The sequence below is a fragment of the Mastomys coucha genome, unplaced genomic scaffold, assembly GCF_008632895.1.
Source record: "Mastomys coucha isolate ucsf_1 unplaced genomic scaffold, UCSF_Mcou_1 pScaffold21, whole genome shotgun sequence".
NCBI lineage: Eukaryota > Metazoa > Chordata > Mammalia > Rodentia > Muridae > Mastomys > Mastomys coucha.
Genome location: NW_022196904.1, coordinates 121,058,177 through 121,085,103, shown reverse-complemented (window position 1 = coordinate 121,085,103; position 26,927 = coordinate 121,058,177). Strand labels below are relative to the sequence as shown.

At 47.8% G+C, this 26,927-nt stretch overlaps 1 protein-coding gene across 1 annotated transcript; it reads right to left on the bottom strand.

The window, feature by feature from the left end:
- Positions 1-26,927, bottom strand: Gpr26 (G protein-coupled receptor 26). The gene is made up of 3 exons (XM_031388589.1): positions 25,783-26,927; positions 18,939-19,052; positions 1-9,621 (listed from the first exon to the last, which is right to left on the bottom strand). The coding sequence occupies exons 1-3, from the start codon at positions 26,448-26,450 to the stop codon at positions 9,390-9,392; spliced, it is 1,014 nt and encodes a 337-aa protein (XP_031244449.1). The 5' UTR covers positions 26,451-26,927; the 3' UTR covers positions 1-9,389.

Below are 26,927 nucleotides of genomic sequence, written 5' to 3'. Positions count from 1 at the left end.
TACAGGTGAGATTTTATAACAGGAATCTTTATTGGACAGAATCACAATATATTTATTTCCCTTGTGTTAACCATCAATTCTATCATAAAAATATATTACAGCATTTGATATATATTCACAAAACATAAGCCATTGTAAACAGAGCAGGCAGCATCGGCCTTGGATTCAAATCTCTTGAGTCCTGTTTCATCAGCTTACAGCCGTCGGCAGGTGTGTCACAGGGAAGGCAATGTTGCCACATTGGGAGAGCTAATAGTGATATTTTATTTAAGAATAATGGAACCATAGTTCTGTTGGTTAAATTAAAAAGCAAAGTTAAAAGCACAATGACATAAGACAGTAGCCTTCTGCTCCCTTTGTTTGGTACTCAGTGTTCAGCTGTTTGTGTTGAACCTTTGCCTTATGCGGTGTGCGTTTGTGGGCATGCACACGGATGCACTGACTCTGCATGTATTTCAGTTCATTTTCCAAAGAGTCTGCTAGAGAGGAACTGCAACACTGTAGAAACCAACCAAGTGTCATCAGAAATATCTTTAATTTTCTGAAATCTTGTTTTTCTTGAAATTCTAAGATATAAAGTCCATTTCCTCATAGAATCCTAGCCTTAGCCTTGCTGGATACACTTGATGTGTCCTTGCCATGGAAGACCTCTGTGTCATCTACTGGCCCTTTCTGGATGCCTCCAGTGACGGGTGGCATGACTCTGCTCACCTTCCTTTGAGACAGCAAAAACAAAAGCAATATACGAAGATAGGAGTATAAAGTGTTGGTCGTTGGGGCCCTAGTAACCTGGAGCCTCCAGGAGGGCATGCTAGGTGGCCTTCAACCAACTTTCCTCTCAACTACAGGAAGTGATGCTTCTTCTACTGGGTACTGGGCAAGGTATATTCACTGTGCTTCCTTGGGGAGGGAGGGAGCATGAGTATAGCTGGTGGTGTCTGTTGTCATCCACCACACTGAACAAAACAGTAGAGGAAGATTTTTTTTATCTACCCAAAAGCATCCTCCATGCTCACCAAATGAGAAGACAACATTTCTATGGCAAGGTTTCAATCCCTTCGCCTAGAAGTGCCTTAGCAAAGACCATGATCCATTCAACAGCAAGGTAACTGCCCCAGGTGGCAGGCAGAGCAAGACCAGGTACCTTCTGGATTACTGTTTGCAACTCAGAGCAACTGAGTTTCCTGCACGAGACCCCGATGAGCCTGGTGGGGCACCAGATCCCATGAATGCCTCTATGCTCCAGGAGGGATGTGTTTACACATTTCTTGTGAAACAGGACTGCTGAGGTTTGGAATTATTTCAGTTTGCAAAGAAACTTGGCATTTGAAGCTTTCTTGAGCAGGGTGGGTTGGTTACTATTAATAATTCAAGCAAAGGTTTGGCAACAGAGGAGCTGAAGGAAGGCAATGGGGACCTGGGTATTTGCAGGCTGGGTGTTGGGGGTTTTAACCAGCCCTGAGCAATTATGACCTGGTTCCATTCACCCAGACACATTGCAGGAATGCCATTGTGATGGCCTCTGATGTGCTTTCTGCCCTAAGCCTGTTCTCTTTGGGTATTAATGAGTGTGGCCTGAGCCTGAGACTGCCTGTCTCCAGATAGAGAGTCTAGATCTTTTGAAGCCATCAGATCATGAGCTCTACTTCCATGCTAGGGAATAAATATAATGGTGACTGTGTAGACTGATTGGGCATGTGTGACGGGAAAGGGGAAATACCATGTCTCAGAGTTTCTAAGTGCAGACACTTCCAAGGTATACACATAGGCCTTTGACTCTAAAATATCAATTGTTTTAAAAAATCCTTAAACATGGGTGTACACGATAAACAGAGCTCTGTTGCTATTGAGTTGATTCGTATTTGGCCTTTAAATGTGAAGTGCGTATTTACATGACACACTGTAAGAATGAACCGTGCAATATCCCCCATCCCACGAAGGGAGGATGCGGCATGCCTAAGAAGTGTGAGGCCAGCTTTTGTACCATGGCTGCCCCCGCTGTGTTAATTCTTCCATTTGTTCCCAGGGACTGGTAGCAGTAGCCCGCAGGCTTTGCATGGATGTCAACCTTGTCACACAATCACAAAACAAAGACACACATTTGTCCCCACTCAAGATATCATTTGAAGAGGTACCCTGGGGGAATCTGCCTGGGCTTGGTTTCTTGGAACTGAATTGTCACTGTATGTACTAGCACCCAGGAGGCTGAGGCAGGGGGATTGCTTATCACTACAAGATTTACTGCAGGTTTGAAGCCAGTGTAGGCTATATGGTGAATTAAAGGTCAGCTGGGACAACCTGTGAGTAAGTAAGCAAGCAAATAAATAAGTAAATAAATAAATAAATAAATAAAGGAATGAACACTGCCATTAAGGGTAAATGTTGGCTTCCTTGTACACCTGAACTTGATGAGACGATCCTACTGCTGAAGATACTATACACATCAGTCATAGGATGTGGTAAAATCAAGACTGACCAGGAAGCATCCTCTCTTGCTGGCTAACTCTCATAATACTGGAATGTGCTATGCAGGGTGCTGGGGAAAATGTCATTAACAGTCTTAGCCAGCTGGGAATCTTGGTAACTACAGTAAAGACCAGCATGGCAAAAGTTGCCCATGGGTACAACAGTTAACCAGTGTTATGGGGTAATTGATTATTTTCTGATTGGATTTAAGGCCTACTACACAGAAGGAAACATATACCTGGTACTGTAAATCTACCCAATAATCCATAGTTGGGGAGCTCATAAGCTCCAGAGGCGAATGTGTTCTTTTATATATTAATACTATTATTTTTATAAATGGAGACAGCATTGAACTGCCCCCTAAGTTTATATTTCTGCCCAGACATTGATGCAGCTTTGAAATCTCATCAGAGAAGTATCTTTGTACAGTGGATGATAGGTAGTAGAGAAAGTCACAACGGACCAAATGAGGATAAATGACTGTAGAATGCTTAGCCATAAATAGAATATCTATAACACACACACACACACACAGCAAGGCTCATGGACTGTCATAAGGTTGGGGAGGATCAGACTGAAAACCTTTGTGTTTTCTAGACATGACAGAGCCACTGTGCTTCTGAATTCACAGCAGCTGTGGCTGCCTGCACAAGATCACACCAGTCAGCATTCTAGCATGGAGGGGGAGGGGTTCATGAGCCCTCAGCTCTACCTGAGGAAGCATGGACAGTGCACGGCTCTTGTAAGAGAGAATCAGTTTGTTTTTAAACATGTTGCCAGATAGGTTGACCATGCTCCAGTGAATGGCCCCACAGCTGTATATATTTGACTGAACATTGCTCTCTAGGACATCACTTCCCTGCACCTTCAGACTGGACAGCTCTCAACCCTCAGAGGAGTTTGTATTTGCTGTAAATAGGGTTTAATTCAGAGACCCACAGCTGGTCGAACTACAGAGATCCAGAGGCTATAGAGTACTCAGCCCTAACTGAGGCATTGATATTACGCCACCTTCACCAAGACTTGGGGGCCATCATTGAAGATGCAGTAGAAAGATTGTCAGAGCCAGAGGCTGGGAGGATTGCAGCACAGTCTGGGCATGACACTGACCCACTGTGCACATGAACTCACAGTGGCTTGGCTAAATTCACGAGAACTGCATAAGCTCAAGCCAGTTGGCATTCCAGCATGGCTGGGGGAGGAGATCACAAAGCCCCAATCTGGCTGAGGAGTTGTTGGTAGTGAGGGCTGTTGGAGAAGGAGTATCAGTTTTCCTCTGAGGTCTAGCCTTGGGTAGATTGTCCATGCCCCATAGATAGCCCTGTACCCTCACACATACCCGCAACACCCATTGAACTCAGTGGGTTTTGAAAAGCATATGAAGTTGGAAGGGAGAGCTTGTGTGGGGAGAGGGAGGGAAGGTGTTAGAGGGAAGGGATAGGTGTTGAATAAATAAAATATTCAATTTTAAAAGATGAGTACTTGTCAATGCCCTCAAAGTGAACGCCCTCAAAGTGAACGTGATTCCCTTTGCCTCCCCTCCTCCCCCATCCTTCTTTTCCTTATCTTTCCTCCTACTTTTCTTTCTTCTCTTTTTGGATAGCTAAATACATGTGGATTATTCTCCCTGTCTTTTTCTAATTTTGTTCTGGCTTCACAAACATCCACCCCATTGAACACAAATGACATTCACCATATTTTGGGAGATACTGCCCACTTCCAAGCATCCACTGGACAGAGTTCCTGGATGCATGCTAAGCTCCACCCCACTGGATCCTTCCCAGGCTGGTCCACATCTATGTCTCACTGAAGGCTGTACTAGCAGTTCTGGCTCAAAGCCTGCTTCCTCTTCAAAGACTTTCAGGGGCTCCTGAAACAGCCCTGAATAGCACTGAGTAGCACCCTTAACCTAGGCCCACCTCGACACTCATCTCCCCTGGGGCCTGCAAGGCACAGGAAGCTCTGGCTTACAGGACTATGGGGTGACAGATAAGAACTCCATAGCTCTTGGTCAAATCTACCTTTTGCCATCTGCCAATCAGCATATCATTGCAGGAGCCCATTTCTCCGGATCTCTGGGATATCATAGTCCTTGACTTATGATGTGTGGGTCGGGCTGAGAGGCACAGCTTAAGTTCCAGCTGTGACCCCTCTCTATGCTGGATCACTGATGTTTCACAATTCCATTCCTTAGGTCCCATGCCTTCTCCCTCCCAGAAGTTGACTGCCCAAAGTGTTCATCTTTTGTTCTTTACTCTGTGGTCAGGGAAGGAGCTGAGGAGACTTGTAAATCCACAGCAATTTTTGAAGAGAGGCAGAAAAGGCCTGTGTTTCCTGCCATCTCCCTTAGGTCAGGCAAGGAGCAAAGACAGAAAGAAAGTGAGCTCCCCAGCTCCCTAGGAGACAACAGGCTGCTTGAGCTTGGGAGGAAATGGGAGCTGTTAGGGAGGTGGGGAATTTACAAGATAGGCTCCTCCTACACAGATGCCTGTAAGAGCAGACTGGGTGGAGAGGCTGTGCCCTTCTACCCTCTCCCTACAACAGACTCAGTCCCTCATCTCTGTGTGAATCCTAGAGGAATGCTGCTCAGTACTATGCTCATGCAGATGATGGCCCAAAGTTTCCTGAAAGTACAGGTTGACAAGGAGCCCTCAACTCTTAAAATACTAATCAGATAGTGTCCCTGTAGGTGAGCTATCACTGTGAGGGATAAAGGTGGCACTGCCCTTCAGAATTCCCTAGATACTAGTAGCAAAAGGAGACAGTTGATTGGGAGCTGAAGGGAGGGATACATTTTGATGGGGACTGACAGCCACCAAACCCTTCTGGATCCTATACCCTGCTTAGCTCCTTCCTCAAGTCTCTGTGTACCCAGGACTAAAAAATCTTCTCTATAAAGTGAAGATGCCTAGTAGGATCTACTTCCTAGATCATCACAGAGGTCAAAGGAAACACTGCCCAAGCCAGACATCTGGGTTTCTGGACATTTAATCCAGACATTTAAGACCATCTTTCTACAGTTGGAAGATCACTTGACTCAGCCGCCTGAACACCAATATATACATCATATATAGATCATAGAATCTCAAGTTCTGCCAGCTTGCTTGAATTCACCTTTGAAGTGGAGAACTCTGGAGTTCATACTGAACACCTTCCTTGGTGACAGTTGAGGATGAGGAAGTTTAAGAGTCACTATCTCCATTCAAACCCTCAGACCTCAGGAAGGCAATGGAAACCCCATGGCCTCCAGCCCTTTCTCCATGGTGTTCATGGGCTGAAGGCTATGAGCTGATCCATGAAATTTCTAGCACCTTATAGAATAACCTCAGGAAAATCAGGCAACTAACTTACTTAACCCCGTGTTATGGTCAAATCCTGACAACACACAGCCTTTGGTTCATCCGGCAGCCACATCACAGCCAAGCACAGATGTGCTTGCTGTGCATCTAAGACTGGGAACAGGTGACGACCAGTCCACAGGATTGGCTCTACTCTGTCTACCTTCTCTCAAGGACAAGGACAAATGATAAAAAAAACAAATCTCACAAACACAAGGCGAGAGGTTTATTGCTCAGTGATGGGGGCCTTAGCTGAGTCCTGAAAGAAAAGACCAGAGATGAGCCAAGGAGGCCACTGAGCCATGCTTGGTGAACACAGACAAATATCTATGGGAGGTGAGCTAGCCGTGCAACACCCAGACTCTAATGATTTGCCATTCAACAAGCATCCCAGGGGCCCTAAGTTTCTGAGATTCTGACCCCCTAGAAGGGATCCAAGGAAAGCATAGACTGGGGCAGAGAGGTCATAAAAGACTAATAGTGTGTGTAAGACCTGAACCGAACGCTCTGAGTGGATTTGAGATCTGGAAGTCCTCTCCTCTGTAGGTTCCACTCTCAAATTTCACAAAATGGTCTCACCTGCCCAGTGCCTCTCAAGCGCAAGCGCAGTGAACGTGACTCTGTAAACTAGTGGAAGTTAAGCCAGCCAATGACTTTGCCTTGGCTTTGTTGTTGTTTTTATGCCTCAAACCTGAGAAAAACTCGCATTGTTGGATTAATTGGTTTACCAGAATGAGGTAGATCGCTCAAGTGGGAACAGTGACCCCAGGGGGCATGTTTCAGAGGTGTGCAGACCTGACTATAAACATTTATGGGAAGGCAATTGCCGCAGCATTGGCTAGTGTCCATTGCCAATGGAGCTGCTCTCTACTCACTTCCCTTGGGTTTTCAAGCCTGTGTCTAAGTGATAATGAAAACTCTCCATCAACAGGCTTATTTGGGTTTTTGTCAGTGACATGATGCCAGTGTATCGAGTTTTAATAGATGGCAAGCAGTTTTAGAGGCATAGTGAAAATTACAGCGTACATCCTTCCAGATATGTGGTGTTGTGGGTGGCAGATCCTGCTTCCTGGCTAAGGAAGGGACAAGGAGATCTCAATTCAACTCAGGGTACACAACATGTTGCCTATACAGAGCGAACAGAGAAAGGATTTGCAGGGTTACTCTCCTTCCAAAGCAACATGGGGGAAGTGGTTGTCATGATTTGCCTTTTCCGGTCTCCTGACCCCACCCTCTGAGTCCCCATTCATCTGTTGCCCAACTTCAGCAGTATTGTGTGGAAAGGGGAGTAATTTTGTGCATGCTATCTTACCCTCATGCTTGATTTGAACTTCCCTAGCACTTTGAGTGTTGGGATAACAGAAGGTAGGCAACTGCTTATTACTAGGAAAGCTATAGAAGTGAATATTGTGCTTTAGGATAGATGGGACCAAATGGATTCTGAACCAGGAGAGTTTTGCTCCAGAGACAAATGGGGTGGCCTGTGTTGTGCTGGTAGATGGGTGACAACCAGATCTCTGGGGAGAAGGCTTGATTTATAACACTTAGCTATTCTGAGTGTACTAAAACTTCCACCCTGGTTAATTTCAAGCCACTGGTGTAATATTCCCCATCACAGAAAGGAGGGGTGTACCTTACCAGATCCCCCAGAAGACTAGCCGGGGAGAGCTGGAGACCAAGTCCAAACAAATGTCCTGGCCAGTCCTCACTGGTGCCCGCGTTCTTTTTCTCTAACAAGGCAGGTGTGAGCATACCTCTCCCAGCAATGGGAGGATATTAAAACCTCCTCAGATGTCACAACTATTGCCTTTCTGGTCTCCATGGAAACTCAGAAGCCTGAGAACACTAGGCCTGCTGGAGTTGTTTTCTAAATGAATTGCCAAGAGTTAATGATAGGCCATCTTTTCAAATAGATAAGCAGACATTAGTCTGCCTTTAACTACCGGGGCTACTTGGCAGGGTAAATAACATTCTTCGGGTTGGTCCCTGGTGGATCGTTCCCCCTATGCTTCTGAGACTAGGATGTGTGGAGCAATAGGAGAGAATGATACTTGTGATTTCACTCTTTCCACCCAGAGGAGTCACTTACAGGGCTCAGACACAACTGCTTTGTGCATTCTCAAGCAAGTCTGAAATGATAATGAGACAGTGAGTAGGCATGGGCCGAGTGTGCTCACATGCGTGTGCATGTGTGTGCACACTGACACACGTAGGTATGTGGAGGCCAGAGGTCAAGTTCAGGCGTTGTTTCTCAGCTGGCATCTACCTTGTTCTTTTCTTTTCTGAGAATTGTCACTGCCTGTAACTCACCCAATCAGATAAGTCTTGGCTGAGCAGTGAGTCCTGTAGAGTCCCCTCTCTAACTTCTCCAGTGCTAGGATTACAATTGTATACCACCATGTCCAGTTTACTTTTAATTTGGGTTCTTGGGGTTGGACTCAGGCCTTCATGTTTGCACAGTAAGCATTTTACTGGCTAAGCTATTTCTCCTGTCCTTATCTTAGTTTTTAATGAGACTAAGACAATGGCTCCCAATGGATTGGCATATATATTACAGGAACAGCATCTTATACTAACTGAACTCTCTCATCAGTGGCACAGAGCACTTTTGTGGTGACCTTGGTTAGCTCCTGCTTTCTCAGGACAAAGTTGCAGAATGAGGGCAATGAGCCACCAGGATAATGGAAGCAAGTATCTGAAAACTAAGACTGCATCCCCGTTCAAGTCAGCTCCTAGGATATGACTGGCAAGATGTCTAAGACAAGAGGAAGTCCTCCCTACCAACTTAGGGGAGGTAGGACAGACCAGCCACCATCTTCCTGCTTTCCTGGGCTCCCTTACCTTTGGCATGCAAATCAGAAGAAGGCAACTTCCTGCTCAGATTTCATGGAATCTAACATTATCTAAGACCTGTCTATTGAGACCACTTTCATGCTAAGATTGTCAACACACGCAAACATTAGTTTGATGGAAGAGGGACAAAAGTTGAATCCAATTTCTCATTCCTAAGACATCTGGTAGGCAGCAAGCTGGTTGTTAAATGTGTTCCCATTGAGTGCAGGGCCCAAGGATATTAGCTGATCCTGATGTAGTTGGCACCAGCTGGATAATATTTGGGTTACAGCAGCAAATACTATCAAGGGGAAAAGAGATGCCATAGTAGATCTGGAGCCAGATGGCCACAGACAGCCTCGCTTTCAGCATCACTAAAATGTCCCTTGGAGCATGGAGCCCCATGACCAGTAGTTAGCAAACAGGTGGATGTCATGCCCCACACCTGCCACCAGCACTCTGTGTCCTTGACACTACCTGGGCTACCATCCTCTGGGAGGCCTTTGGTGAGTCTAAGCTCTCAAAACACACTCTCAGAAAGAAAGGCCAGAGCGTGGCCTATGGCCATCCTTTGGTGACAAATAGGGACAGTCTGGCATCTGCCCTGGAAGAGCCAAGAAGCAGGCCCCAGATCTTGTTCAGACATCAGAATAACGGCAATCACCAGGCAGTTATTGTCCACCCAGGAGTCCCAGACCACCTCCCTCTGCTCTGGCCACCTCATTCTGAACTCCCCAACAGGAGAGTGGTCCTTCATTCCGACACTGGCAGAATGTTCCGACTGTGAGAGTCACCTGTGAGGCCCACAGAGTGAAGGGAGCGTCTGTTGAAGATCCTGTTCAGGAGCTCCTTGCAGCTCCTGCGGTATTGGTGTCGCAGCAAGGAGTACACAAAAGGGTCAGAAGCAGCCTTGCTGTAGGCCAAGCACTTGGACAGCACACCCCAGTGGGAGCCAATGGGCGCTGTGGAGAAGAGTTCCACCAGCCTGTGGAGAGATGGGGGACATGTTACTTGAGGGAGCTGTGGGCATGGTTACCTGCCCCTATAATTAATATTGCATGAAAGCAATGGAAGGGACAATGATGGCAATGAGCATTGGTTAGGAACTTAATCTAAGTACCATGTCAACTGCATTACTGTAGAGAAGCTGAAAGATAGGACTACCTCATATTCCCAAGTTCCTCATGAGGTTAATCAACTATAAAGGCAGCATTTAGAACCAGCTCCTTTTCTGAATCCCGAGCTTTACGATGGAGTGGGTGGCTAGCTAATGGCCTTCTGACTTCAGCTCCTTGGACAAGTCTTCGTATTCCTTGGGACTGTATGTCTTATCTGTAGAGTAAGGAAGCTGGGTGGGGTTGTTTCTATGACCTTTTAATCCAGGAGAGTCAGGTTTAGCTCTGCTTCAAACCCAGTTCTGCCTTCTTGAGAAGTCTATGTGGGAGGGAGGGCTGAGACAAAGCTTGGCAAACATTCTCCAAAGCTCCAGGTATGCCCTGCTCCAGTAGAGCAGCTGCAAGTGAGGAGGGGCTCTTCTTAGGACCAGGGTCCTGGCTGTCTTTGACAAAAGCAGCAATTAAAAGACCTAAAAGTGACCTTCATCTACTGAGGGAGGGCAAGGGAAGATACATCCCATGTGTTCAAGAGTTTGGTCTTAGAGTTCTCCTGGTGGCCATGGAACTCACAGAGTGATGGAGACTCCAGGTTTCAAGGGCAGTAAGAGTTCTTGGGTCTCCAATCCTACCTCTAAGCATGACTTTCTCCCAAGTGTCCCAGGATCCATTGGCCATACTTGGAGAAGTATCCAGCATTAGCACAAGGCCAAAAAGACCCCCCCAAAGCTTGGAGAGCTCAGAGATCCCAAATCACCTCTCCTCCACCCACTGCCAAATGAAAATGTTGAGATCCAGAGAGCAGAAGGATCTCTGCAAGACTAATGCTTGTATCCAGCTAGATTCTGGCAGCTTGCCACCCCTGGGACATCTCCAGGAGAGCAGACAGTGGTTAGTGGGCTACCTAGGAGAGGGTTCAGGGACAAGAGGGAAGGGATGTCAGCTGTAACCCTGTTGCCAATTTGGTTAGTTTTCCTAGAGTTTTCTTTGGGTTGAGGTTGTGTGATAGGTCCTAGAGTTGGTGGAAGGAAAGGACAATTGCTGCCTGCCATTCCCCACTAAAACTCCTGTGTCTTGAATGGATCTCCAGTGAATCCACCCTAAGACTGCCATCTTGGCTTCATGATCTCAGCATCTCTCTCTTCCCTTATGCTTTAACCCTGTGAGAACCAGGGCTACCATTCTCCTCACTTCATTGTCAGATTCAGTGAGGAGCTGACGAGCTGGAGCTAACTGCATTAAGGAAATACTCACTTTTTACAGAGCGATGAGACAAAGCTCCACATTTAGAATTCACACTTAATCACAATGAAATATCCAAACACTGGCACACTGTTGCCATGTGTCTTAGGGTTTCTGTTGTAGCAGTGAAACACCATGACCAAAAAGGAAAGTGGGGAAGAAAGGGTCTATGTGGCTTATGCTTCCATATCACTGTTCAACATCAAAGGAGGCCAGGACAGAAACTCAAACAGAGCTGGAACCTGGAAGCAGGAGCTGATGAAGAGGCCATGGAGGGGTGCTGCTTTCAGGCTTGGTCTCCATGTCTTGCTAAACTTGTCTTCTTCTAGAGCTCAGGACAACCTGGCTAAGGATGGCTCCACCCACAATGGTCTGAGCCCTCCCTCATCAATCACTAATTAAGAAAATGCCTTACAGGCCTGCCCACAGCTGGATGTTATGGAGGCATTTTTTTTTTTTTAAACTGAGGTTGCCTACTTTCACATACCTTTAGCTGGTATTAAATTGACATAAAAAGTAGCCAGTACTGCATGTAATGATGCCGTGTCATGTTGCCCAAATGTCCTGTGTTGTTGGTTGGTCCTAACATTGTGGCTTCCCTCAAAAGATAAGATAGTGTGTGTGTGTGTGTGTGTGTGTGTGTGTGTGTGTGTGTGTGTACTCACATTTATTTGTGAGTACATCTATGATCAGAGAATAACTGTGGTATGTTCCTTCCTCAGACAGCTTCTGCATTTTATTTAGGACAGAAGTGTATCTTGTCAGGCTAGAATCTCATCAAGTTGGTTAGGCTAACTGGCCAGCAACTTTGCAGGGATCTGTCTGACTCTGCTACTCATTTTGTCCTTGCTGAGGTTACAGCCATTATGCTGCTCTACGCAGCTTTGGACACAGATTCTGGGGTACTTGAACTCATTTTTTATGCACATAATTTCCGTTTTGTGTCTCCTTTGTACCAAGGCCTCACCATGTGCATTCTTCCATCTCACAATAATCCTGCAGAATGGTCTCACTTCCATCTTACACAAGAGGTCATTGAGGTCCAGAGGGGTAGAGCAGTAAGCCAGGGTCTCCTGCTAGAGAAGTGCAAGCCTGGGTAGAAGCCATGCTGGGATCTGAATCTTAGCATTGTAGGATGACAAGATGAGCTTTGGGGCCTCTTTCTGACCCAAGAGGCCCTTTCCATGAGGTCATGATTTGCTGTGTTAAACCTTTGTCTCTTGTCCCCCCCTCCAAGAAAAAAAATCTGCGTCAAGTTCTGCTTTAAAAATCATGTCTGGCAGCCGGGCAGTGGTGGCGCATGCCTTTAATCCCAGCACTTGGGAGGCAGAGGCAGGCGGATTTCTGAGTTTGAGGCCAGCCTGGTCTACAGAGTGAGTTCCAGGACAGCCAGGGCTACACAGAGGAACCCTGTCTCGAAAAAACAAAACAAAACAAAACAAAACAAAAAAAACAAAACAAAACAAAACCAAAAAACAAAAACAAAACAAAATCATGTCTGGCCTTCGGAAGGCCCCACACAAATAAGAACTTCAAATGAACACAGACTGGATTTGGCTCCACATAATCCTGGCCAAAAAGATGCTAGGATGCCTTCTTGCTGTTTAAGTTTCTCAGTGTCGTACATAGCCCCAGTACTCCAATACATCCCAAAAGAACCCTACAGGGTTATGGAGGGGCTGTTAGGCTGCTCTGGTGTTCTGGGGTCACTGGCTGTAACAGCACTGCAATAGAACCAGACCCACCCCACCCCACCCCCGTTCCCAGACCCCATATAAGCAAAGGTAACACTGGAATGTCCACAGCTTTGGCTCCTCTGGAGCAGCATGCCTTCCCACTTCCCAACAAACAGGCTTGTCCCACAATGCACATCTCCTGCCATGTGTCCTCACCTTTAGCTAAGTACAAGAGAATTTCCATATGCTTCCTGGGGTGTGAACCAGAAAAACCTCTACTTGCCCTAAGGCTCCAGTCATAGTGACACTTATGCTTGCTCAAAATGCATGGAGACCAATCCTGCACACCCTCCTGATCCCAATCTTATCCCCTCAGGAGAGTCCATACCAGTCAACAGGCCAGGGGTATATAGCAGGATGTATGAGGGGATAAGACACTTCGGGCCATTCTGAGGAAGGCATTGGAGCCATTTAGAGAAGTCTGAGTAGTGATCTGACCTGCATCTGTGTATGTACCTGTGTGCAATAGTATGCACGCATGTATTATGTGTATGCTATGTGGTTTATGCATTCATGTTTGTGCATGAGTGTTCATGTATGTGTTGTGTATACCAATGCATTATATGTATATGCTTGAGTCTGTGTGTGCATGTGTGCCATGTGTTATGTATATATATGTATATGTATATATTTGTCTGTATGTGCATATATATGTTATGTGCATGTGTGTACATTGTGTCATGTGGATATATGTGCACATGGGGTATGTGTATACTATACATATATGCCCATGTGTGCCAAATGCATTTACATTATGTAAATGTATACATGTATATCTTGCATATGTGCATATGTGGATCATATGTATGTGTGTGCATGTGTACCTTGTGTTGTGTGCATATATGCAGTGTGTATACATTTCTGCATGTGTATGCACATTTGCCATATGAGTGTATGTGTTATGTACATGTATACCCATGAGTGTCATGTGGAGGTCATGTGCATGTACATGCATATGTACCATGTGTGTGTTGTGTACAGGAAGCTGCCTGCCCTTACCCATAGGGGATTCTCATACTACCCAGCAGCCTGAGCCACCACGGTCCCTGGAGGGCGAGGAAGAGGAGGAGGAGGTACACTTGTCTGCTGGGGAATTCTTTGAGTCCTGGAGGAACTAATATCCTGACCTGTTGCCAGTGAGAGTCCCCGAAAAGAGAGGCTCATGGTAAGAGGTGCAGAGCGGTTCAACACCAGTCCAGCACCCTGGGGCTCTCAGCACCTCACTGCTCCACAGACAGTGCCTCCTGCTTCCCATCTTCCTGTCATCTTCCCTAACACATGGGAAAGAAACCAAGGCAAGTCTGTGCTAGTCATATGGTCCAGATGTAGAAAAGACATGAGTTGAACCCTAGGCTTTGAGTACCACAGAACTCATGCTTTCTGGTGCCAGGCTGCCTCATAGGCTCCCAAACTGGTTCCAATTCCACTGTGCATCTGACCCCTTTGCCTTCACATAGCGAATTTACAGCAGCACAGTAAAGCCTCCTCCTCACACGTCCTCTGCTCACACTGCTCCTCTTGCCTTTGCCCTTTCCCTCTTTCTGTCCTTGTCTGTGTATCTCTCCTTGGAACACACCACACAGAGAGACAGACACATAGACACACACACATATATAGGCACACACACAGACACACACTGACAGGCGAACACACACACACACAGACAGACACACACACACACACAGTGTGCATAAAATACAATGCACTGAAGATTGCTTGGGAAAACAGCCTGATTATCCCCAAGGCTCGATCTGCATATGCAAAGGCCTGTAAGCTCTGAGCGGATCCTTTAAGCTTTTATGAGACATTAGCTCAGAAGAGTCATTTATTAATAGAACGTTAACAGTCGGGAGCCACCTGCACATTAACCCCACTCCCCTCTCCATCATTCCATTACTCTGGAAAGCTGTAATAATGGGGCCATCAGATCCGCCAATGCCTCCAAACCTGATCCTGATGCTTTACGACAACTGTAATTATTTGTAAGTATAGATCGTTGCACAGACGATAGGCTTACAATCGCTTGAAGACATACGAACATTAATTCAGAAAATATTTCCCAAGAGCCTGTGGGTAGAAATCTGCAATGGTCCTGAAGGCCCTGCCTGGTCACTCCAGGAGCAGTCTAACTGACCCAGAGCTCAGAGGAGCCGCATAATTGTGAGACAGAGATATGTCAGGCCTCTGCAAGAGCTCGCACAAGAAAGCAAAGGTGACAGAGCCTGAATAACACTTAAAGCCTGGCTTCCACATGCGCACACACACACACACACACACACACACAGAGAGAGAGAGAGAGAGAGAGAGAGAGAACGAGAGAGAGCACAGAGACAGAGATATACACACACACCTACGCATGCACACTGTAGATTAATTTATTTTTTTATTGTCTATTTAACTTATTATTCCACTAGAGAGTTACTATGAGAAGTACTAATTGCATTATTTTTTATCATACTAAATATTAGAAGTCATAAACCTGAAGTAGGTGCATCTACTAAAAAATAAAGTTTGGACAGGCCACACTTTAAGTGCTCAATAGCTAGCCGTGTCTGGTGGCTCTCATACTAGAGCACAGCACTGTAGACCAGTCCCCATTCATATTGTCACTTCTGTTTTGATTGTCACTCTTCTTCACACCTACATGGCCATACAAGTCACAGGCTTTGCCATGAGGCTTAACCAGGTGGTTCCATCCTACCTCAGAGTCCTGGGTTGTGGGCCTACCTGATGCAATGGCTTTGTCTTGACTACAAGCTCTCTTTGCAGGGCCAGGGTTCCTACCAGGAAACTCCTGGAAGCTCTCTTCAATTCATCCTTAATCTTCATGGGGAACTTTTACAGTCTGCACAGGGAAGATGCTGGAGAGATGTGTGACAAAGTGATGGAAGGTGACCTTGAGTGTCTCTTGAGGCTTTTGCTTGGGGTAGTTCTATGTATACACAGAGAAGATGCTGGGAGGAGGTGATGGGGAGTGACTTCCCCTGATCCAGATTCTATACTGAGGAGGTGATGGGGTGGGCTGGTATCCCCTGATGATCCAGGTTCTATACCGGAGTGAACAAGACCTTTATTTCCTTGGAAATGCTGTTTATTCACATGCAGGATGCACAGTTTTGCGAATATTTTTTTAAAGTCAATTACATTAACTCCATTTGGATGGAATGTATTGAGCTATGAATCTGCTAGCAGTTTGACTGAAACATTATTTTATTTTGCCTGGATACTATTAGAAGGAAATAGGCTATAATGAGAGAGAGAGAGAGAGAGAGAGAGAGAGAGAGAGAGAGAGAGAGAGAGAGAGAGAGAGAGAATACTAGGAAATGAAATTAAGCTTGAGAAAAGCCTACTTGCCTAAAGTGGGGATCATATTCCCTGAGGGTTAGAGTTAACCTACTCAATGACCTCTCCTCTCTCTGAGGTCTAAGAGGAAGGGTCTCTGTGTACATTCTTTCTCACCCATTTTCTGTGACTGGCTAGATCTCCTTCAGTCTCTGGTGTCATGGGTAGAGAGGATGCTGGCTGAAAATCCATACAGGCAAGCCTATGTCACACATTTTGTTGCTCCACATCCTTTAATCCCAGGACACCACACTGCCTTCTGGAGGCCCAGAGAGGTGAGGGCTCTGTCCCAAAGTTGCATAGCAGAAGGTTACAGCTAAGGTTGGCCTTAAGGAGGCACCTCTCTTTGTAGTTATTAAGCCTCATGCAGAGTCCTGATCTTAAGGTACCCTTGGCTTCCTGGTTGCAATATGGGTCTAGACCACAGCTTCTCAGTCAAGGTGACTCTGATGCCAGGGTACACTTGGAAATATCTAGAAACTTGATTATCAAACTGAGGTGTTCCTGATACCTAGTTGGTTGGATCAAGGAGCCCATGATACATCGTACAATGCATAGGGCAGCCTCTCTGTACCAAGAGTCATCTGTATACAACACAGCAGCAACAGTACTGAGGTCCAGTGAACAGCTGCAGAAGAAAAAAATGATGACTCTGCCCTGTCCTCTGACCACAGTCAGACCATCTAGGGACCACCCCCCATGGCTCCAAGTCCTGTGTTCAAAGAGAGAAATAGGCTGAGTCTGGTTCCCCACAAGGAAACGCATACCATGGAAGGCAGTGGGTAGCACCATACTTGGGCTGTCCAAGGAATGGGGGGGATAGAGGGGCAAGCAAGGCTCTCATTTGCATTGTCTGCATGTTCTGGTGTGTCCTGAGGGCAAAGGACTGTCTCTTGGCCTGAAGAAAGAACTGGCAGCCAGGACTGAAATTAGCAACCAGGTTGGGCTCTGTGTAAGGACCAGTGGGGAGAAGAGAGAGGGTAGTCACAGTTGGCTCACCCTCGTGGGGAAGAGGAGGCTGGGTGGCAGTGAAGGGGGCAGCCATTTGCACTTCTGCATGGGAACTAGCTGTGTTCTCTCTCTTCATTTCCTCTCCCTTTCTCTCCCCCACCCCCAACACACTCATATACAGAGGAAACCATTTCCCAGACTCAGTCAAAGCTCCTACCTCCACCCCTTCATAGAAACCTTGTCCTTTGTGAGTTCCGACTTTGCAGATCACACAACTACTTAGGATTCAAAGGGGAAGAATTTTTGCCCCACAACAGTCCAAAAAGCAGCTTGGGAGAGAGGTGGGAGGGGAGGCGGTCCTTTTCTTTCTTCCTTCTCTGACTGAAATTGGCATGGGGAACAGTCACAGCTGGAGCAGGCTGGTCTGGGGAATGCTGGTCCCTGGTTCCAGGGAACGGCAGCCCTACCTGGCTCTTAGTGCTCTGGGAAGATGAAAAACCTCATAGTCATTGGCCCAGCAGTACAGCCACGGGAGAGGTGGCCTACCTGGCAGGGCACAGAGAGAAATGTCTGCTTTTGTTCAAGTGGCAGGTATTCTGAACTAAATTGTTGGGGGGGGGGGGTGGCTGGCTGCCCAGTGCATAGAGGTCAGTGGCATACCCTGTACTGTGCAACAGTTCCCCCCACCTTTTCTTCCTGTTTCTTCCTGTCAGTAGCTCCTGGAGTGTGGGTGTGGGGTGACGAGATGGGATGAGATTATCTGGAGAGTGAAGAACCTCTGCGATGTGTGGTACTGAGTTTGACACATGGAAATCCAAGGCTGACTACGGAGAGTGATACGAAGGTTCCCCCCAAACCCAATAGACCCGTTATTTGAAACAGCTGGCCCACCTCTGGGTATATGGCCAAAAGAAATGAAATGAGAGTCTTGCAGACACCTATATGGCTGTATTTATTGCAACACTGTTCAAAGGCAGAAACCAGCCTTGGGGGTCACAATGGACACATAAAGAAAATGTGGAATAGATACTCAATGGACTATCATTCAGACAAAGAGGATGGAACAAGAGGACACAACAAAACAACTCAGGTATGTGCCACATGCTCTCCCATAACACACAATTTAAAAAGCCTAGTGGAATGTACAGAGTGAATCCCACAAGCTAGGACAAGACAAAGGGGGTAACAGAAAGCAGGTGGGTAATGGGCATTAAAACAGGCGGGAGAAATATGCCCTCATGTTCTATATCCTGTGGTGGGGGGGCGCACTTTACAACAACCAGTTACATATATTATAAATAGGGAACAGAGAGGAGCTTAGAAGCTCCAAAAACAGGATAACAGCAAAGAGACTGAAAACAAATGGAGGGATTCGGTCAGCACCCATTGTGTGTGTGAAGTGTAATTTCACACAGGGCCTCATAGGTGCATGCAGTCGTTATGTGCTAATCAAAATTGTTAGTGTTGTTAAAGGAACTGGACATGTTAACTTCCCTGACTTAATTACTACCTGTTGTATACATGAATTGAATTGTCCAGGGTACTGGTGACTAAGTGCAATCAAAATGCTAATTGAGGAGTTAAACAGATAGCTCAGTGGCTATGAGCTCAGACTGCTATTGAAGAGGACCTGAGTTTCGTTCTCAGCACCCATGTTAGCAGCTCACAACTGCTTGTAATTCTGGCTCCAGGGGACCCAAAATCCTCTGCTAGCCTCTACAGACACCTGCACTCATATGTAGATAACCACACAATACACATAATTAAAAATAAAAATGCTAATTAATATTAAGTGAGAGTCAGAGGCTGGAGAGAAGCATACAAGTATTTACACTTATCCTCTGTGCTTTCAGGGAAGACATGTGGTCAAAGGGACCCTCCTCTGGAGCTCCAAGCCCTGTCCCCCATCCACAGCTTACCTGGTAATCACATAGGGTGCGAAGCACACGAGGAAGGTCCCTATGAAGGTGCTGATCTTCTTGGTGGCACGCTGTCGCCTCCGCTTCTGTTCCTCCAGACATCGTTCCCTTACACTGCACAGGACAGAGAGGAAAAGGTAACTCATGCTGTGGCCCAGCCAAGGCACAGGGAGGTGCTACTCATGAACGCAAGCAATGGCTTCTAGGCATGTGGTTAGGAAGCCAGAGACCCGAGGCCCAGGCTTGTGTCCTGGAGTAAGCTGTGTGTCATTGCCAAGATCGTTATCTGTAGTGTAATATCATATATCACGTTTTCATGGTGTGCTTTCTTATAGATAATGCAACATAATGTTAAATGGGACTGTTTGAAGAATTAAACGCACAGTGCACAGTGTTCTAGTTTCCCTTCTGTTTCTGTGATAAAACGTCCTGACCAAAAGCAGCTCAGGAGAGGGGAAGGGTTTTTCTGGCTCACACTTCCATGATACACACCCTATTATTTGGCAGAAGGCAGGAATTCAAGCAGCCAGTCACATTATATCTACAGTCCAGAGAAGAGAGAAGCAAACAAAACCATGTTGCCTGCTTGCTTAGGCCACCAGCTTTCCCTGCCCCAAGTTTAGAACCTTCTGCTGGGGAAAGGTGCCATTCTTATGTCAATGAATAATCAAGACACTCCGCTACAGACATGCCCTGGTCTACCTGGGCTAAATCATTCCTCAACTGAAATACTTCTCCCAGGTAATTCCAGGCTGTGGCAGGTTGACATCTAAAACCAGCCATCTCTCTGTCTCTGTCTCTGTCTCTGTCTCTGTCTCTGTCTCTGTCTCTGTCTCTCTCTCCCTCTTTCTTTCTCTCTCTATCACACACACACACACACTCTTTCTCTGTAAAATGTAGTATTCAGTGTAGAATGTATCCAGTGTAGAAATGAATAATACAATGAGCATTATAAATTATATTATAGATAGTATAATATAATTAACAGTATTATACAATGAGTACAAATAAACAGGAATTCATTATTATTACTGCTAATGTCAATCACTGATTCCCTGCATAATCCTGGAGGTTCAATCTATGTGTTGTCTTTTATTCTGATCTTTACCATCTTTAGACCTGCAGGGGCCATTTCCCTGCCTGTGGGGCTAGCCTACTGTGTTAGTCTGTGCTAATTGTCAACTTGACAAAATGTAAGACTCCCGTCTGGGAGACGGGTCTCTTCTTACCTACAGGAGACTATCTTGATTACAGTCATTGATATGGTCTTGATCACAGTCATTGATATGGAAAGACCCATCTTAGTTTTGAGCACGTGCAGCTCCTGACTTGGGATCCCAGGCTGTATGAAATGGGAACGGTGAGCTGGGCACTAACATTTACTATTGTCTGCTTCCTCTTTAGAAACGTGATGTGGCCAGCTGCCTGCCTCAAGCCCCTGCTACCTCGACTACCCTGCCATGATGGACTGTCCCTCAAACTGTGAAAGCAGAGAAGCTTCCTCCCTTAAATTGCCCATATCAGAGTATTTTACCATAGCAACAAGAAAAGAAACTAAGATATCTGCTCTGTTTTAGATGGGTGACGAGGAGCTCTGTGAAGAGGGGAGTAGGTGAGTAGAGACAGCTCTGAGTTGTGCCCATGTGACTTGAAGATGGGACTCACTGGATCGAGGGGTGTTGAGAGGTGGGGAGCTTCCTTATGCTCCCTAAGGAGTCAGGGTTCTGATGAGAGGGCATGGCTCTTCCTTGCCAAAGCCTGGACAACCTAATGTCTATAAAGGCTTTGGGGGACTTCAGAGAGAGACAGACACTTGAATGACTGAAGGAAGGAAAGGCTGGGACTGTAACTCCCTCCGACTGCACAGATCTTCAGGAATCTGCTGTGTTGTCCCCTTGAGAACAGTTTAAGGGGGAGGTACTTTGCAACACTCTCTTCTTTGGACTTCGCTTCTTGGCTAACAGCCTAGTGGTCAAGTGTGAAGAGCCAGAGTTAGACTTCTAGATTCAAATCCAGGCATCTCCAAGCCATGGGGTTTCTCATTTCTGTAAAATCCTTCTTGTTCTATGCTATGTCCACTGGTGAGAGGCAGCTGTAGTTAGAGACTGTGCCAGGGGTACTGTGAACTAGTACCATGCATCCTAACTTCGAGTCTTCCTTCAGTTGACTCTGTGGTCCACTTGAGGCTCACAGAGACATCACAGATTCTAATGTGATTGGCAGTGAAACACACACACACACACACACACACACACACACACACACTCAGAGCATTCTGCTCTGGGCCATGTCTCTGCTGGCACAGAACAGTAGACTCTGCAACAATATGCCTATTCAAATGTACAGATGGGGAAACTGAGGCCTAAAGAAATGGTCTGGCATGAAAGTCAGACACAAGTAGAATTTCAGACACCAGGGCACTGGCTGCAAGCCTAATGCTTCCTGTTCGGAGTGTGGCACTCCTTTCCTGCCTGGGCCAGCTCTGCCATCCCTGCCTGGGCTCTGTTGTTTCCTGGGTATAGTGGCGGCAGGTGGGTAAGGTCAGATGACTCCATAGTCAGGACAGCAGTATGACCATCAGCTTAACACCCTTATCCCTTAGGGAGGTGTGAGATCCCTCACTGAACTCTCAGAATGATAGGCTCACAAAACCACTTGCTGTCATTTCCCTCACCACTGCTTTGCCATCGGTGCCAACTTCCTGGAAACCCTGCAGCCCCGTGAGCTACTCTTGTGCTTTTTCTCAGATGAGGACACTGGGAACAGTTTAGGACAAGGCCAAGAACATACAGATCCAAGGCTCATCTCAAGTCTCCTGCCCTCCCACTCTAGAGTGTTCCCTTTAACCCCACTGCCACCCTTGACCTGGTTGGTGGTGGCACCCCAGAGTCCTTGTACTCGGAGCCTGTGGTGCAGAGAACCAGAGATACAAACCTCACTCCGATCATGGTGTGAACATGTGTGCTGGCCTGGGGTTGGGGGAGGGGAGTGTCACAAGATTTGTGCAGGCTTAATAGTTTTGAGACCAAGCAGACAGTCTCTCTGGCTATCAAAGAGATGCACTCAGCAGGTTCCAGGAACAGCAACTCTGAGTCCTCAATGATCTGAAATGACTGCTGTCCTTCCAGAACCCACACTTGGAGCCCTCACCGGCTGGTCCATGTTGGTTTTCTGGCTTTTAAGACATGAGATGAGATGACTGGTGAAGAGAAAGAGCCCTGAATTTGCAGTTAGGATGCATACACTAGCAGTCCCCACTCTAAGGGCTAGCGAGAGTGGTCCCTGCTCTGGGCCCTGCACATTAGAACTGGAGCTACACCATCCATTCTAGACTAGAGCAAAGAATCCTTGTCCAAATTCCTTGATTTGGCTTTTAAAATTCATCAGGCCCTTGGTACCATGCCCAAAAGTGAGCTGTGGTGCAGATGTGCTCAGCTGAGGATCACATGGACATGGAACATGACTATGTGACTTGCATGTGCACATGGTCCAAGAGGAGCACCTGTGGTGCTGGGTGGAGTCAGGGATGGAGAAGTAAAACATACCGCTTGGTCAGATAAGACTAGCCTCCAAGGAGCCTAAAACCCTAAATTTGAACCCCACTTTTAGGAGGTATATCTGCCAAGGCAGGGATTAGGACACATTTCACACAACAGTCTGTAAACTAAATTTAGACTTGTAAGAATCTACGCAGACAGTTTGTGAGCCTCTATCTGCCTGGTTGCTCTATAAATCTTAGGGACAGACTTGGGTGTGAGCTTACTTTCTAAAGCTCATCATGTGCCTCCCTTTCTGGAGTAACCTCTGTCTTTGTAAAGCCAAGGGCACAGTGGGATTCTGCCCCGTTAGCCAACCTCTGACATCCAGCAGGGGCAAGAGCCAGCCCTCAGCCAGCCCCTGTGGCCATGTTTCACAGGAAGCTGAGGTGGTAGAGAGAGACCCCCATTACACTGTGAGGAAGTTTCTATTCAGCTTGTAAGAGAGACTCTGTCACCAACAGCTTATCTCAGGGAAGCCATCTGTCTGAGATAGTGAGCCTGAGCTGAGATGGAAAAAGAAGGCACTACAGCTGCGCCATTGAGCTTGGTCTGCTTGGCTGTCCCTGGCAGCAGCAGAAGAGGTCTGACTAGAGCAGTGGTTCTCAACTTTCCTGAGGCTGTGACCATTAAGTACAGTTCCTCATATTGTGGTGACCCTCAACCATAAATTATTTTCATCACTACTTTATAACTGTAATTTTGTTACTGTTATGAATCAAAATGTAAATATCTGAGTTTTCTGATGGTCTTTAGGTGACCTCAGTGAAAGAGTTGCTATACCCCTAAAAAGGTTGCAAGCCACAGGCTGCAACTAGACCCTGTCCGGAGCTTTGGCTGGGAGAACTGAAGTGCAGGCATCAAAAGGATTGAGATTTGGGTATGGACCAGGCAAAGTGCCACCTGCTTCCCAAGGGAAGTGACTTAGGAAACCTTAGAACAACAGAAATGAAAGATGCCACTCTGGATTTCAGATTTAGAAAAAAGAAGGTTCCTGATGTTTAGGGGCTGATTATAGCAAAGAGGTAAAGCTTGCTACTCAGTCTGCAGGAAAATCAGCTACCCCTGCCCCCTAACAAATGGTATACCTGGGTCTGCAGGCAGCACAAACATCTCTTTCAGCTAAGCCCTGGGGTAAGTGGGGTTGCTGGGATGACTCCCAGTGAGCTAAGACTCCACTTGCTGCTCTGACTGTCCAGAGACTATTGTCCTGGAACTGACACCAAAAGACTGCATAGCATAACATAGGTTTATAGTACCAAAGGCTATCCAGAACTGAGGTAGGGCAGGACTCCACTGCAGCCCTCAGGGATATGTCTTCTCACCTGTACCACCAAAGTGACATCCTGAAGATCAGCTGTCATGGAGTCCCCTGTGGACTGGCTGCCCTGTTCTGTGGAGTACACTGCCCGTCCCCACGGACACACTCCTGCTTGAGACCTCTGGGGAGGACAGTTTATGCTCACCAAGGAGTCCATTGCTCTGGGACCTAATGGAGCTCCCCAGGGTGATGGGGGGGGCTGTCTAGAAGCAGGGACTCCTCCAAACAGCCTGCCGCTTAGTCAAGGTTCTCTGCAGAGCTGACAAAGGCAAGGATTCTGCTCAGTATTTGTCCCTGCTTATGAGACCCCCAGATGACTCACTGTAGTTCTGACCTGAAGTCAGAGAGACTGGCAGGAACCGAAGAAGTCTGTCCCTAAGTAGAATTCAAAGTGGCCTCTACCCTCCTCTTTGCTGGACTGAGAGCAGGGATTGGACTTCGAATTGATCTAAATACAATGGGCTCCTCTCCTGGCTCAGCCTCTGTTTCCCTCCACTGGGAGGCTAGACCTGAGTGGCCTTTCTAGGACTTGTTCAAGTCTGCAGGAGTTAACATTTCCATGCATCCTCACAAACTGCCCCAGTCCCAGCCCCAGCCCCAGCCCCAGCCCCAGCCCCAGCCCCAGCCTCAAGCCCAGTCCCAGCTTTAGCCCCAACCCTAGCCCCAGCAACAGCCCCAATCCCAGACCTAGATCCAGAACCAGAACCAGACCCGGATGGGGACCTGGATCCAGACCCAGAGATAGCCCTTTCTAAAGTGAAAGGCAATGAACAGGAATGTTTCTTCAAGTGTGGCTTTAGACTCTCTCCTGAAATGACTAAACTGCACAGACCATTGCTGAGAGAGCTGATGTAAGCACATTTGGTTTAAGCTTCTATGGGGAAGATGTTATTTGGGGAAGACTGGACCAGCCTGTCATCTGGAATGAGCACCCAGGGGGCGGGAATAGACACACACTCAGCCATGCACTTCTGATGAGCAGGTAGAGTGACATTCAGCATAGTGACATTGCTCAAGGCAGGAAAGCCCCACAAAGACCTTTGCTCGGTCTGTCCACTGTGCCCTGGAGGGTGAACATACACTGGGGTCTACAGTCTGCCCCCCAAGGATCCCTGCATCCTGGGGCTCTGCTCACACATAGAAGCCTAACTGTCAATCACCATTACTCCCTGTGTGATGTTCTATGTCAAGTGCTAAGCCCTTGTCTAGAGTTCAAGGCAGCAGAAAGGGAGCCCGCTTTTAATGGCAGAGGTCACAGAGGCACCCTCCCTCTTGATGTCCTAGTCTCAAGAAGAAAGATGAGGTGAGCTCAGAACAGCCTGATTGGCAGTTTCCTCCTCTTCTCTCTAAGGGACATTAAGGACCACGGAGGTTCCCAGCCAGTCTTTCCATTTGCCTCCCTACTTCTTCTCCAAAGAAATAGCAAGTCAAGAGAATGGAAGTGGTGGGCAGGCTTCGTTTCAGGAGCCTGAGATACAAATTCTTAAAGGGACCTTGAGGTTCCAAGTCTAGAAAACGATGGACCGAGCCTTCTAGGAAGGCAAGAAGAACCTGGGTCTTCAGAGCTTATCCCTGGGAGAAGGTGCTAGAGAATCTGTTTAATGAGGATTACTGTACACATACAGGGAGAGGAGATCCAGGTGGCACCACACCCAGGATAGCAAAGACCCAGAGGAACAACACCCATCATTTGAAGAGTTCTTAAGGGTTTTCCAAGCCTCTAGACCCCCTCTCATATCCAAGCTTTGCAAAGTGAACAGAGTTCCCTGCCCAGAATAAATATAAGGATAAGAAAAAGTTCTAGCTGGGATTTCAGTCCCATGTTTCAGAAAGTGAAGCTCTAGGCACCCCTTTCAACAGCATCTGCTATTCTCCCCATGCTTAATGGAGTTGATGCAGAAAGGGGATCTCCCCAAACCCTACCCGGGATGCTGGTACCTTCCCAACTCAATACCAAGTGCTCAGAGCCCTGGGTCAGGCCACTCACCTGGGATGGATGTCCACCAACAGCACAAGCGTCTGCATGGTAATCACGTCGATGCGCTTGCAGTGGAAGCGGGCCACTTTGAGCACCTTGAGGTACGTGAAGCAGAGCACGATGAAGGAGAGCAGGAAGCTGAGCGCATGGAAGGCGCTGGTGAAGACAGCAAAGCGCAGGCGCTCCTCAGGCCGCCGGCTGCACAGCGTGCATGAGGCATACAGCTGGTGGAAGCCGAGCCAGGACAAGGCGAGCGCAGTGGCCGGGAAGGTGAGCGCGTGCAGCCACGTGTAGGCCACCATGAAGGCGGCATCTCGCAGGCGCATCTTGGCACGGTAGCTCAGCGGGAAGACCACAGCCACCCAGCGGTCGATGCTGAGCGCGGCCATGCTGAGCATGGAGTTGGCTGCCAGAAAGGTGTCGAGGAAGGCGGCCAGGCGGCACAGACGGTCCCCGGCCGGCTGTCGTTGTGCCACGACGCCGGCCAGTGTTAGTGGCATGTTGACCACGGTACACAGCAGGTTGCCACACGTGAGGTTGAGAGTGAAGAGCGCCGGCGCCTGGCGGCGGATGTCAGCGCTGTGCAGGAGGCAGAGCAGCACCAGCCCGTTGGACAGCAGCGACACGCCGATCGTGCCCACCAGCAGCCCCGCCAGGCCCGCGTCCCACGAGTTCATGGTGCGCGCCCGCAGCTGGCGCTCAGGGCCGGCAACCCCGCGCCGCCATGGCGCAGCCCTCTGCCGACTCAGCCCCTCGGCGATGCGGCCGCCCAGCGACCCCTGGCCCCTGTCGCCATGGCTACCCAGAGGGCATCCAGCAACCCAGAACCCCGCACCACCCCCCCGGGCCAGCACCTAGACACGCAGCCACCCGGAGCCCCTCACCACCTCCCAGGCGAGCACCTGGGCACGGAACCTCTCGGAGTCTGGGGTCACCTCACCGGCGATCACCTAGGCGAGTGTTCTCCCCCAGCCCCGCACCACCTCTTGGCCGGTAGCCCGGTGCTCCTCTGAACTCCTGTAGTGCCCTGGAATCCGGGGTCGCAGGCACCTGAGGTCACTGGCTTTGCCTCTGCCTGCACCCGCCCTCACTGGGTCTCTCTAAGCTCTGGCTCTGCTCCACACACCCTCCCGCTCTGAGGCTTTCTCTCTGTC

Bases quoted from the DNA above. Each gene is read 5' to 3' on its own strand.
- Gpr26 (XM_031388589.1), bottom strand. From the start codon at position 26,450: ATGAACTCGTGGGACGCGGGCCTGGCGGGGCTGCTGGTGGGCACGATC. The intron at 19,053-25,782 runs GTGAGTGGCCTG...TGTCCTGTGCAG, and splicing joins TTGGTGGACATCCATCCCAG to TGTAAGGGAACGATGTCTGG. The intron at 9,622-18,938 runs GTAAGCTGTGGA...ATCTCTCCACAG, and splicing joins GCACCCTATGTGATTACCAG to GCTGGTGGAACTCTTCTCCA.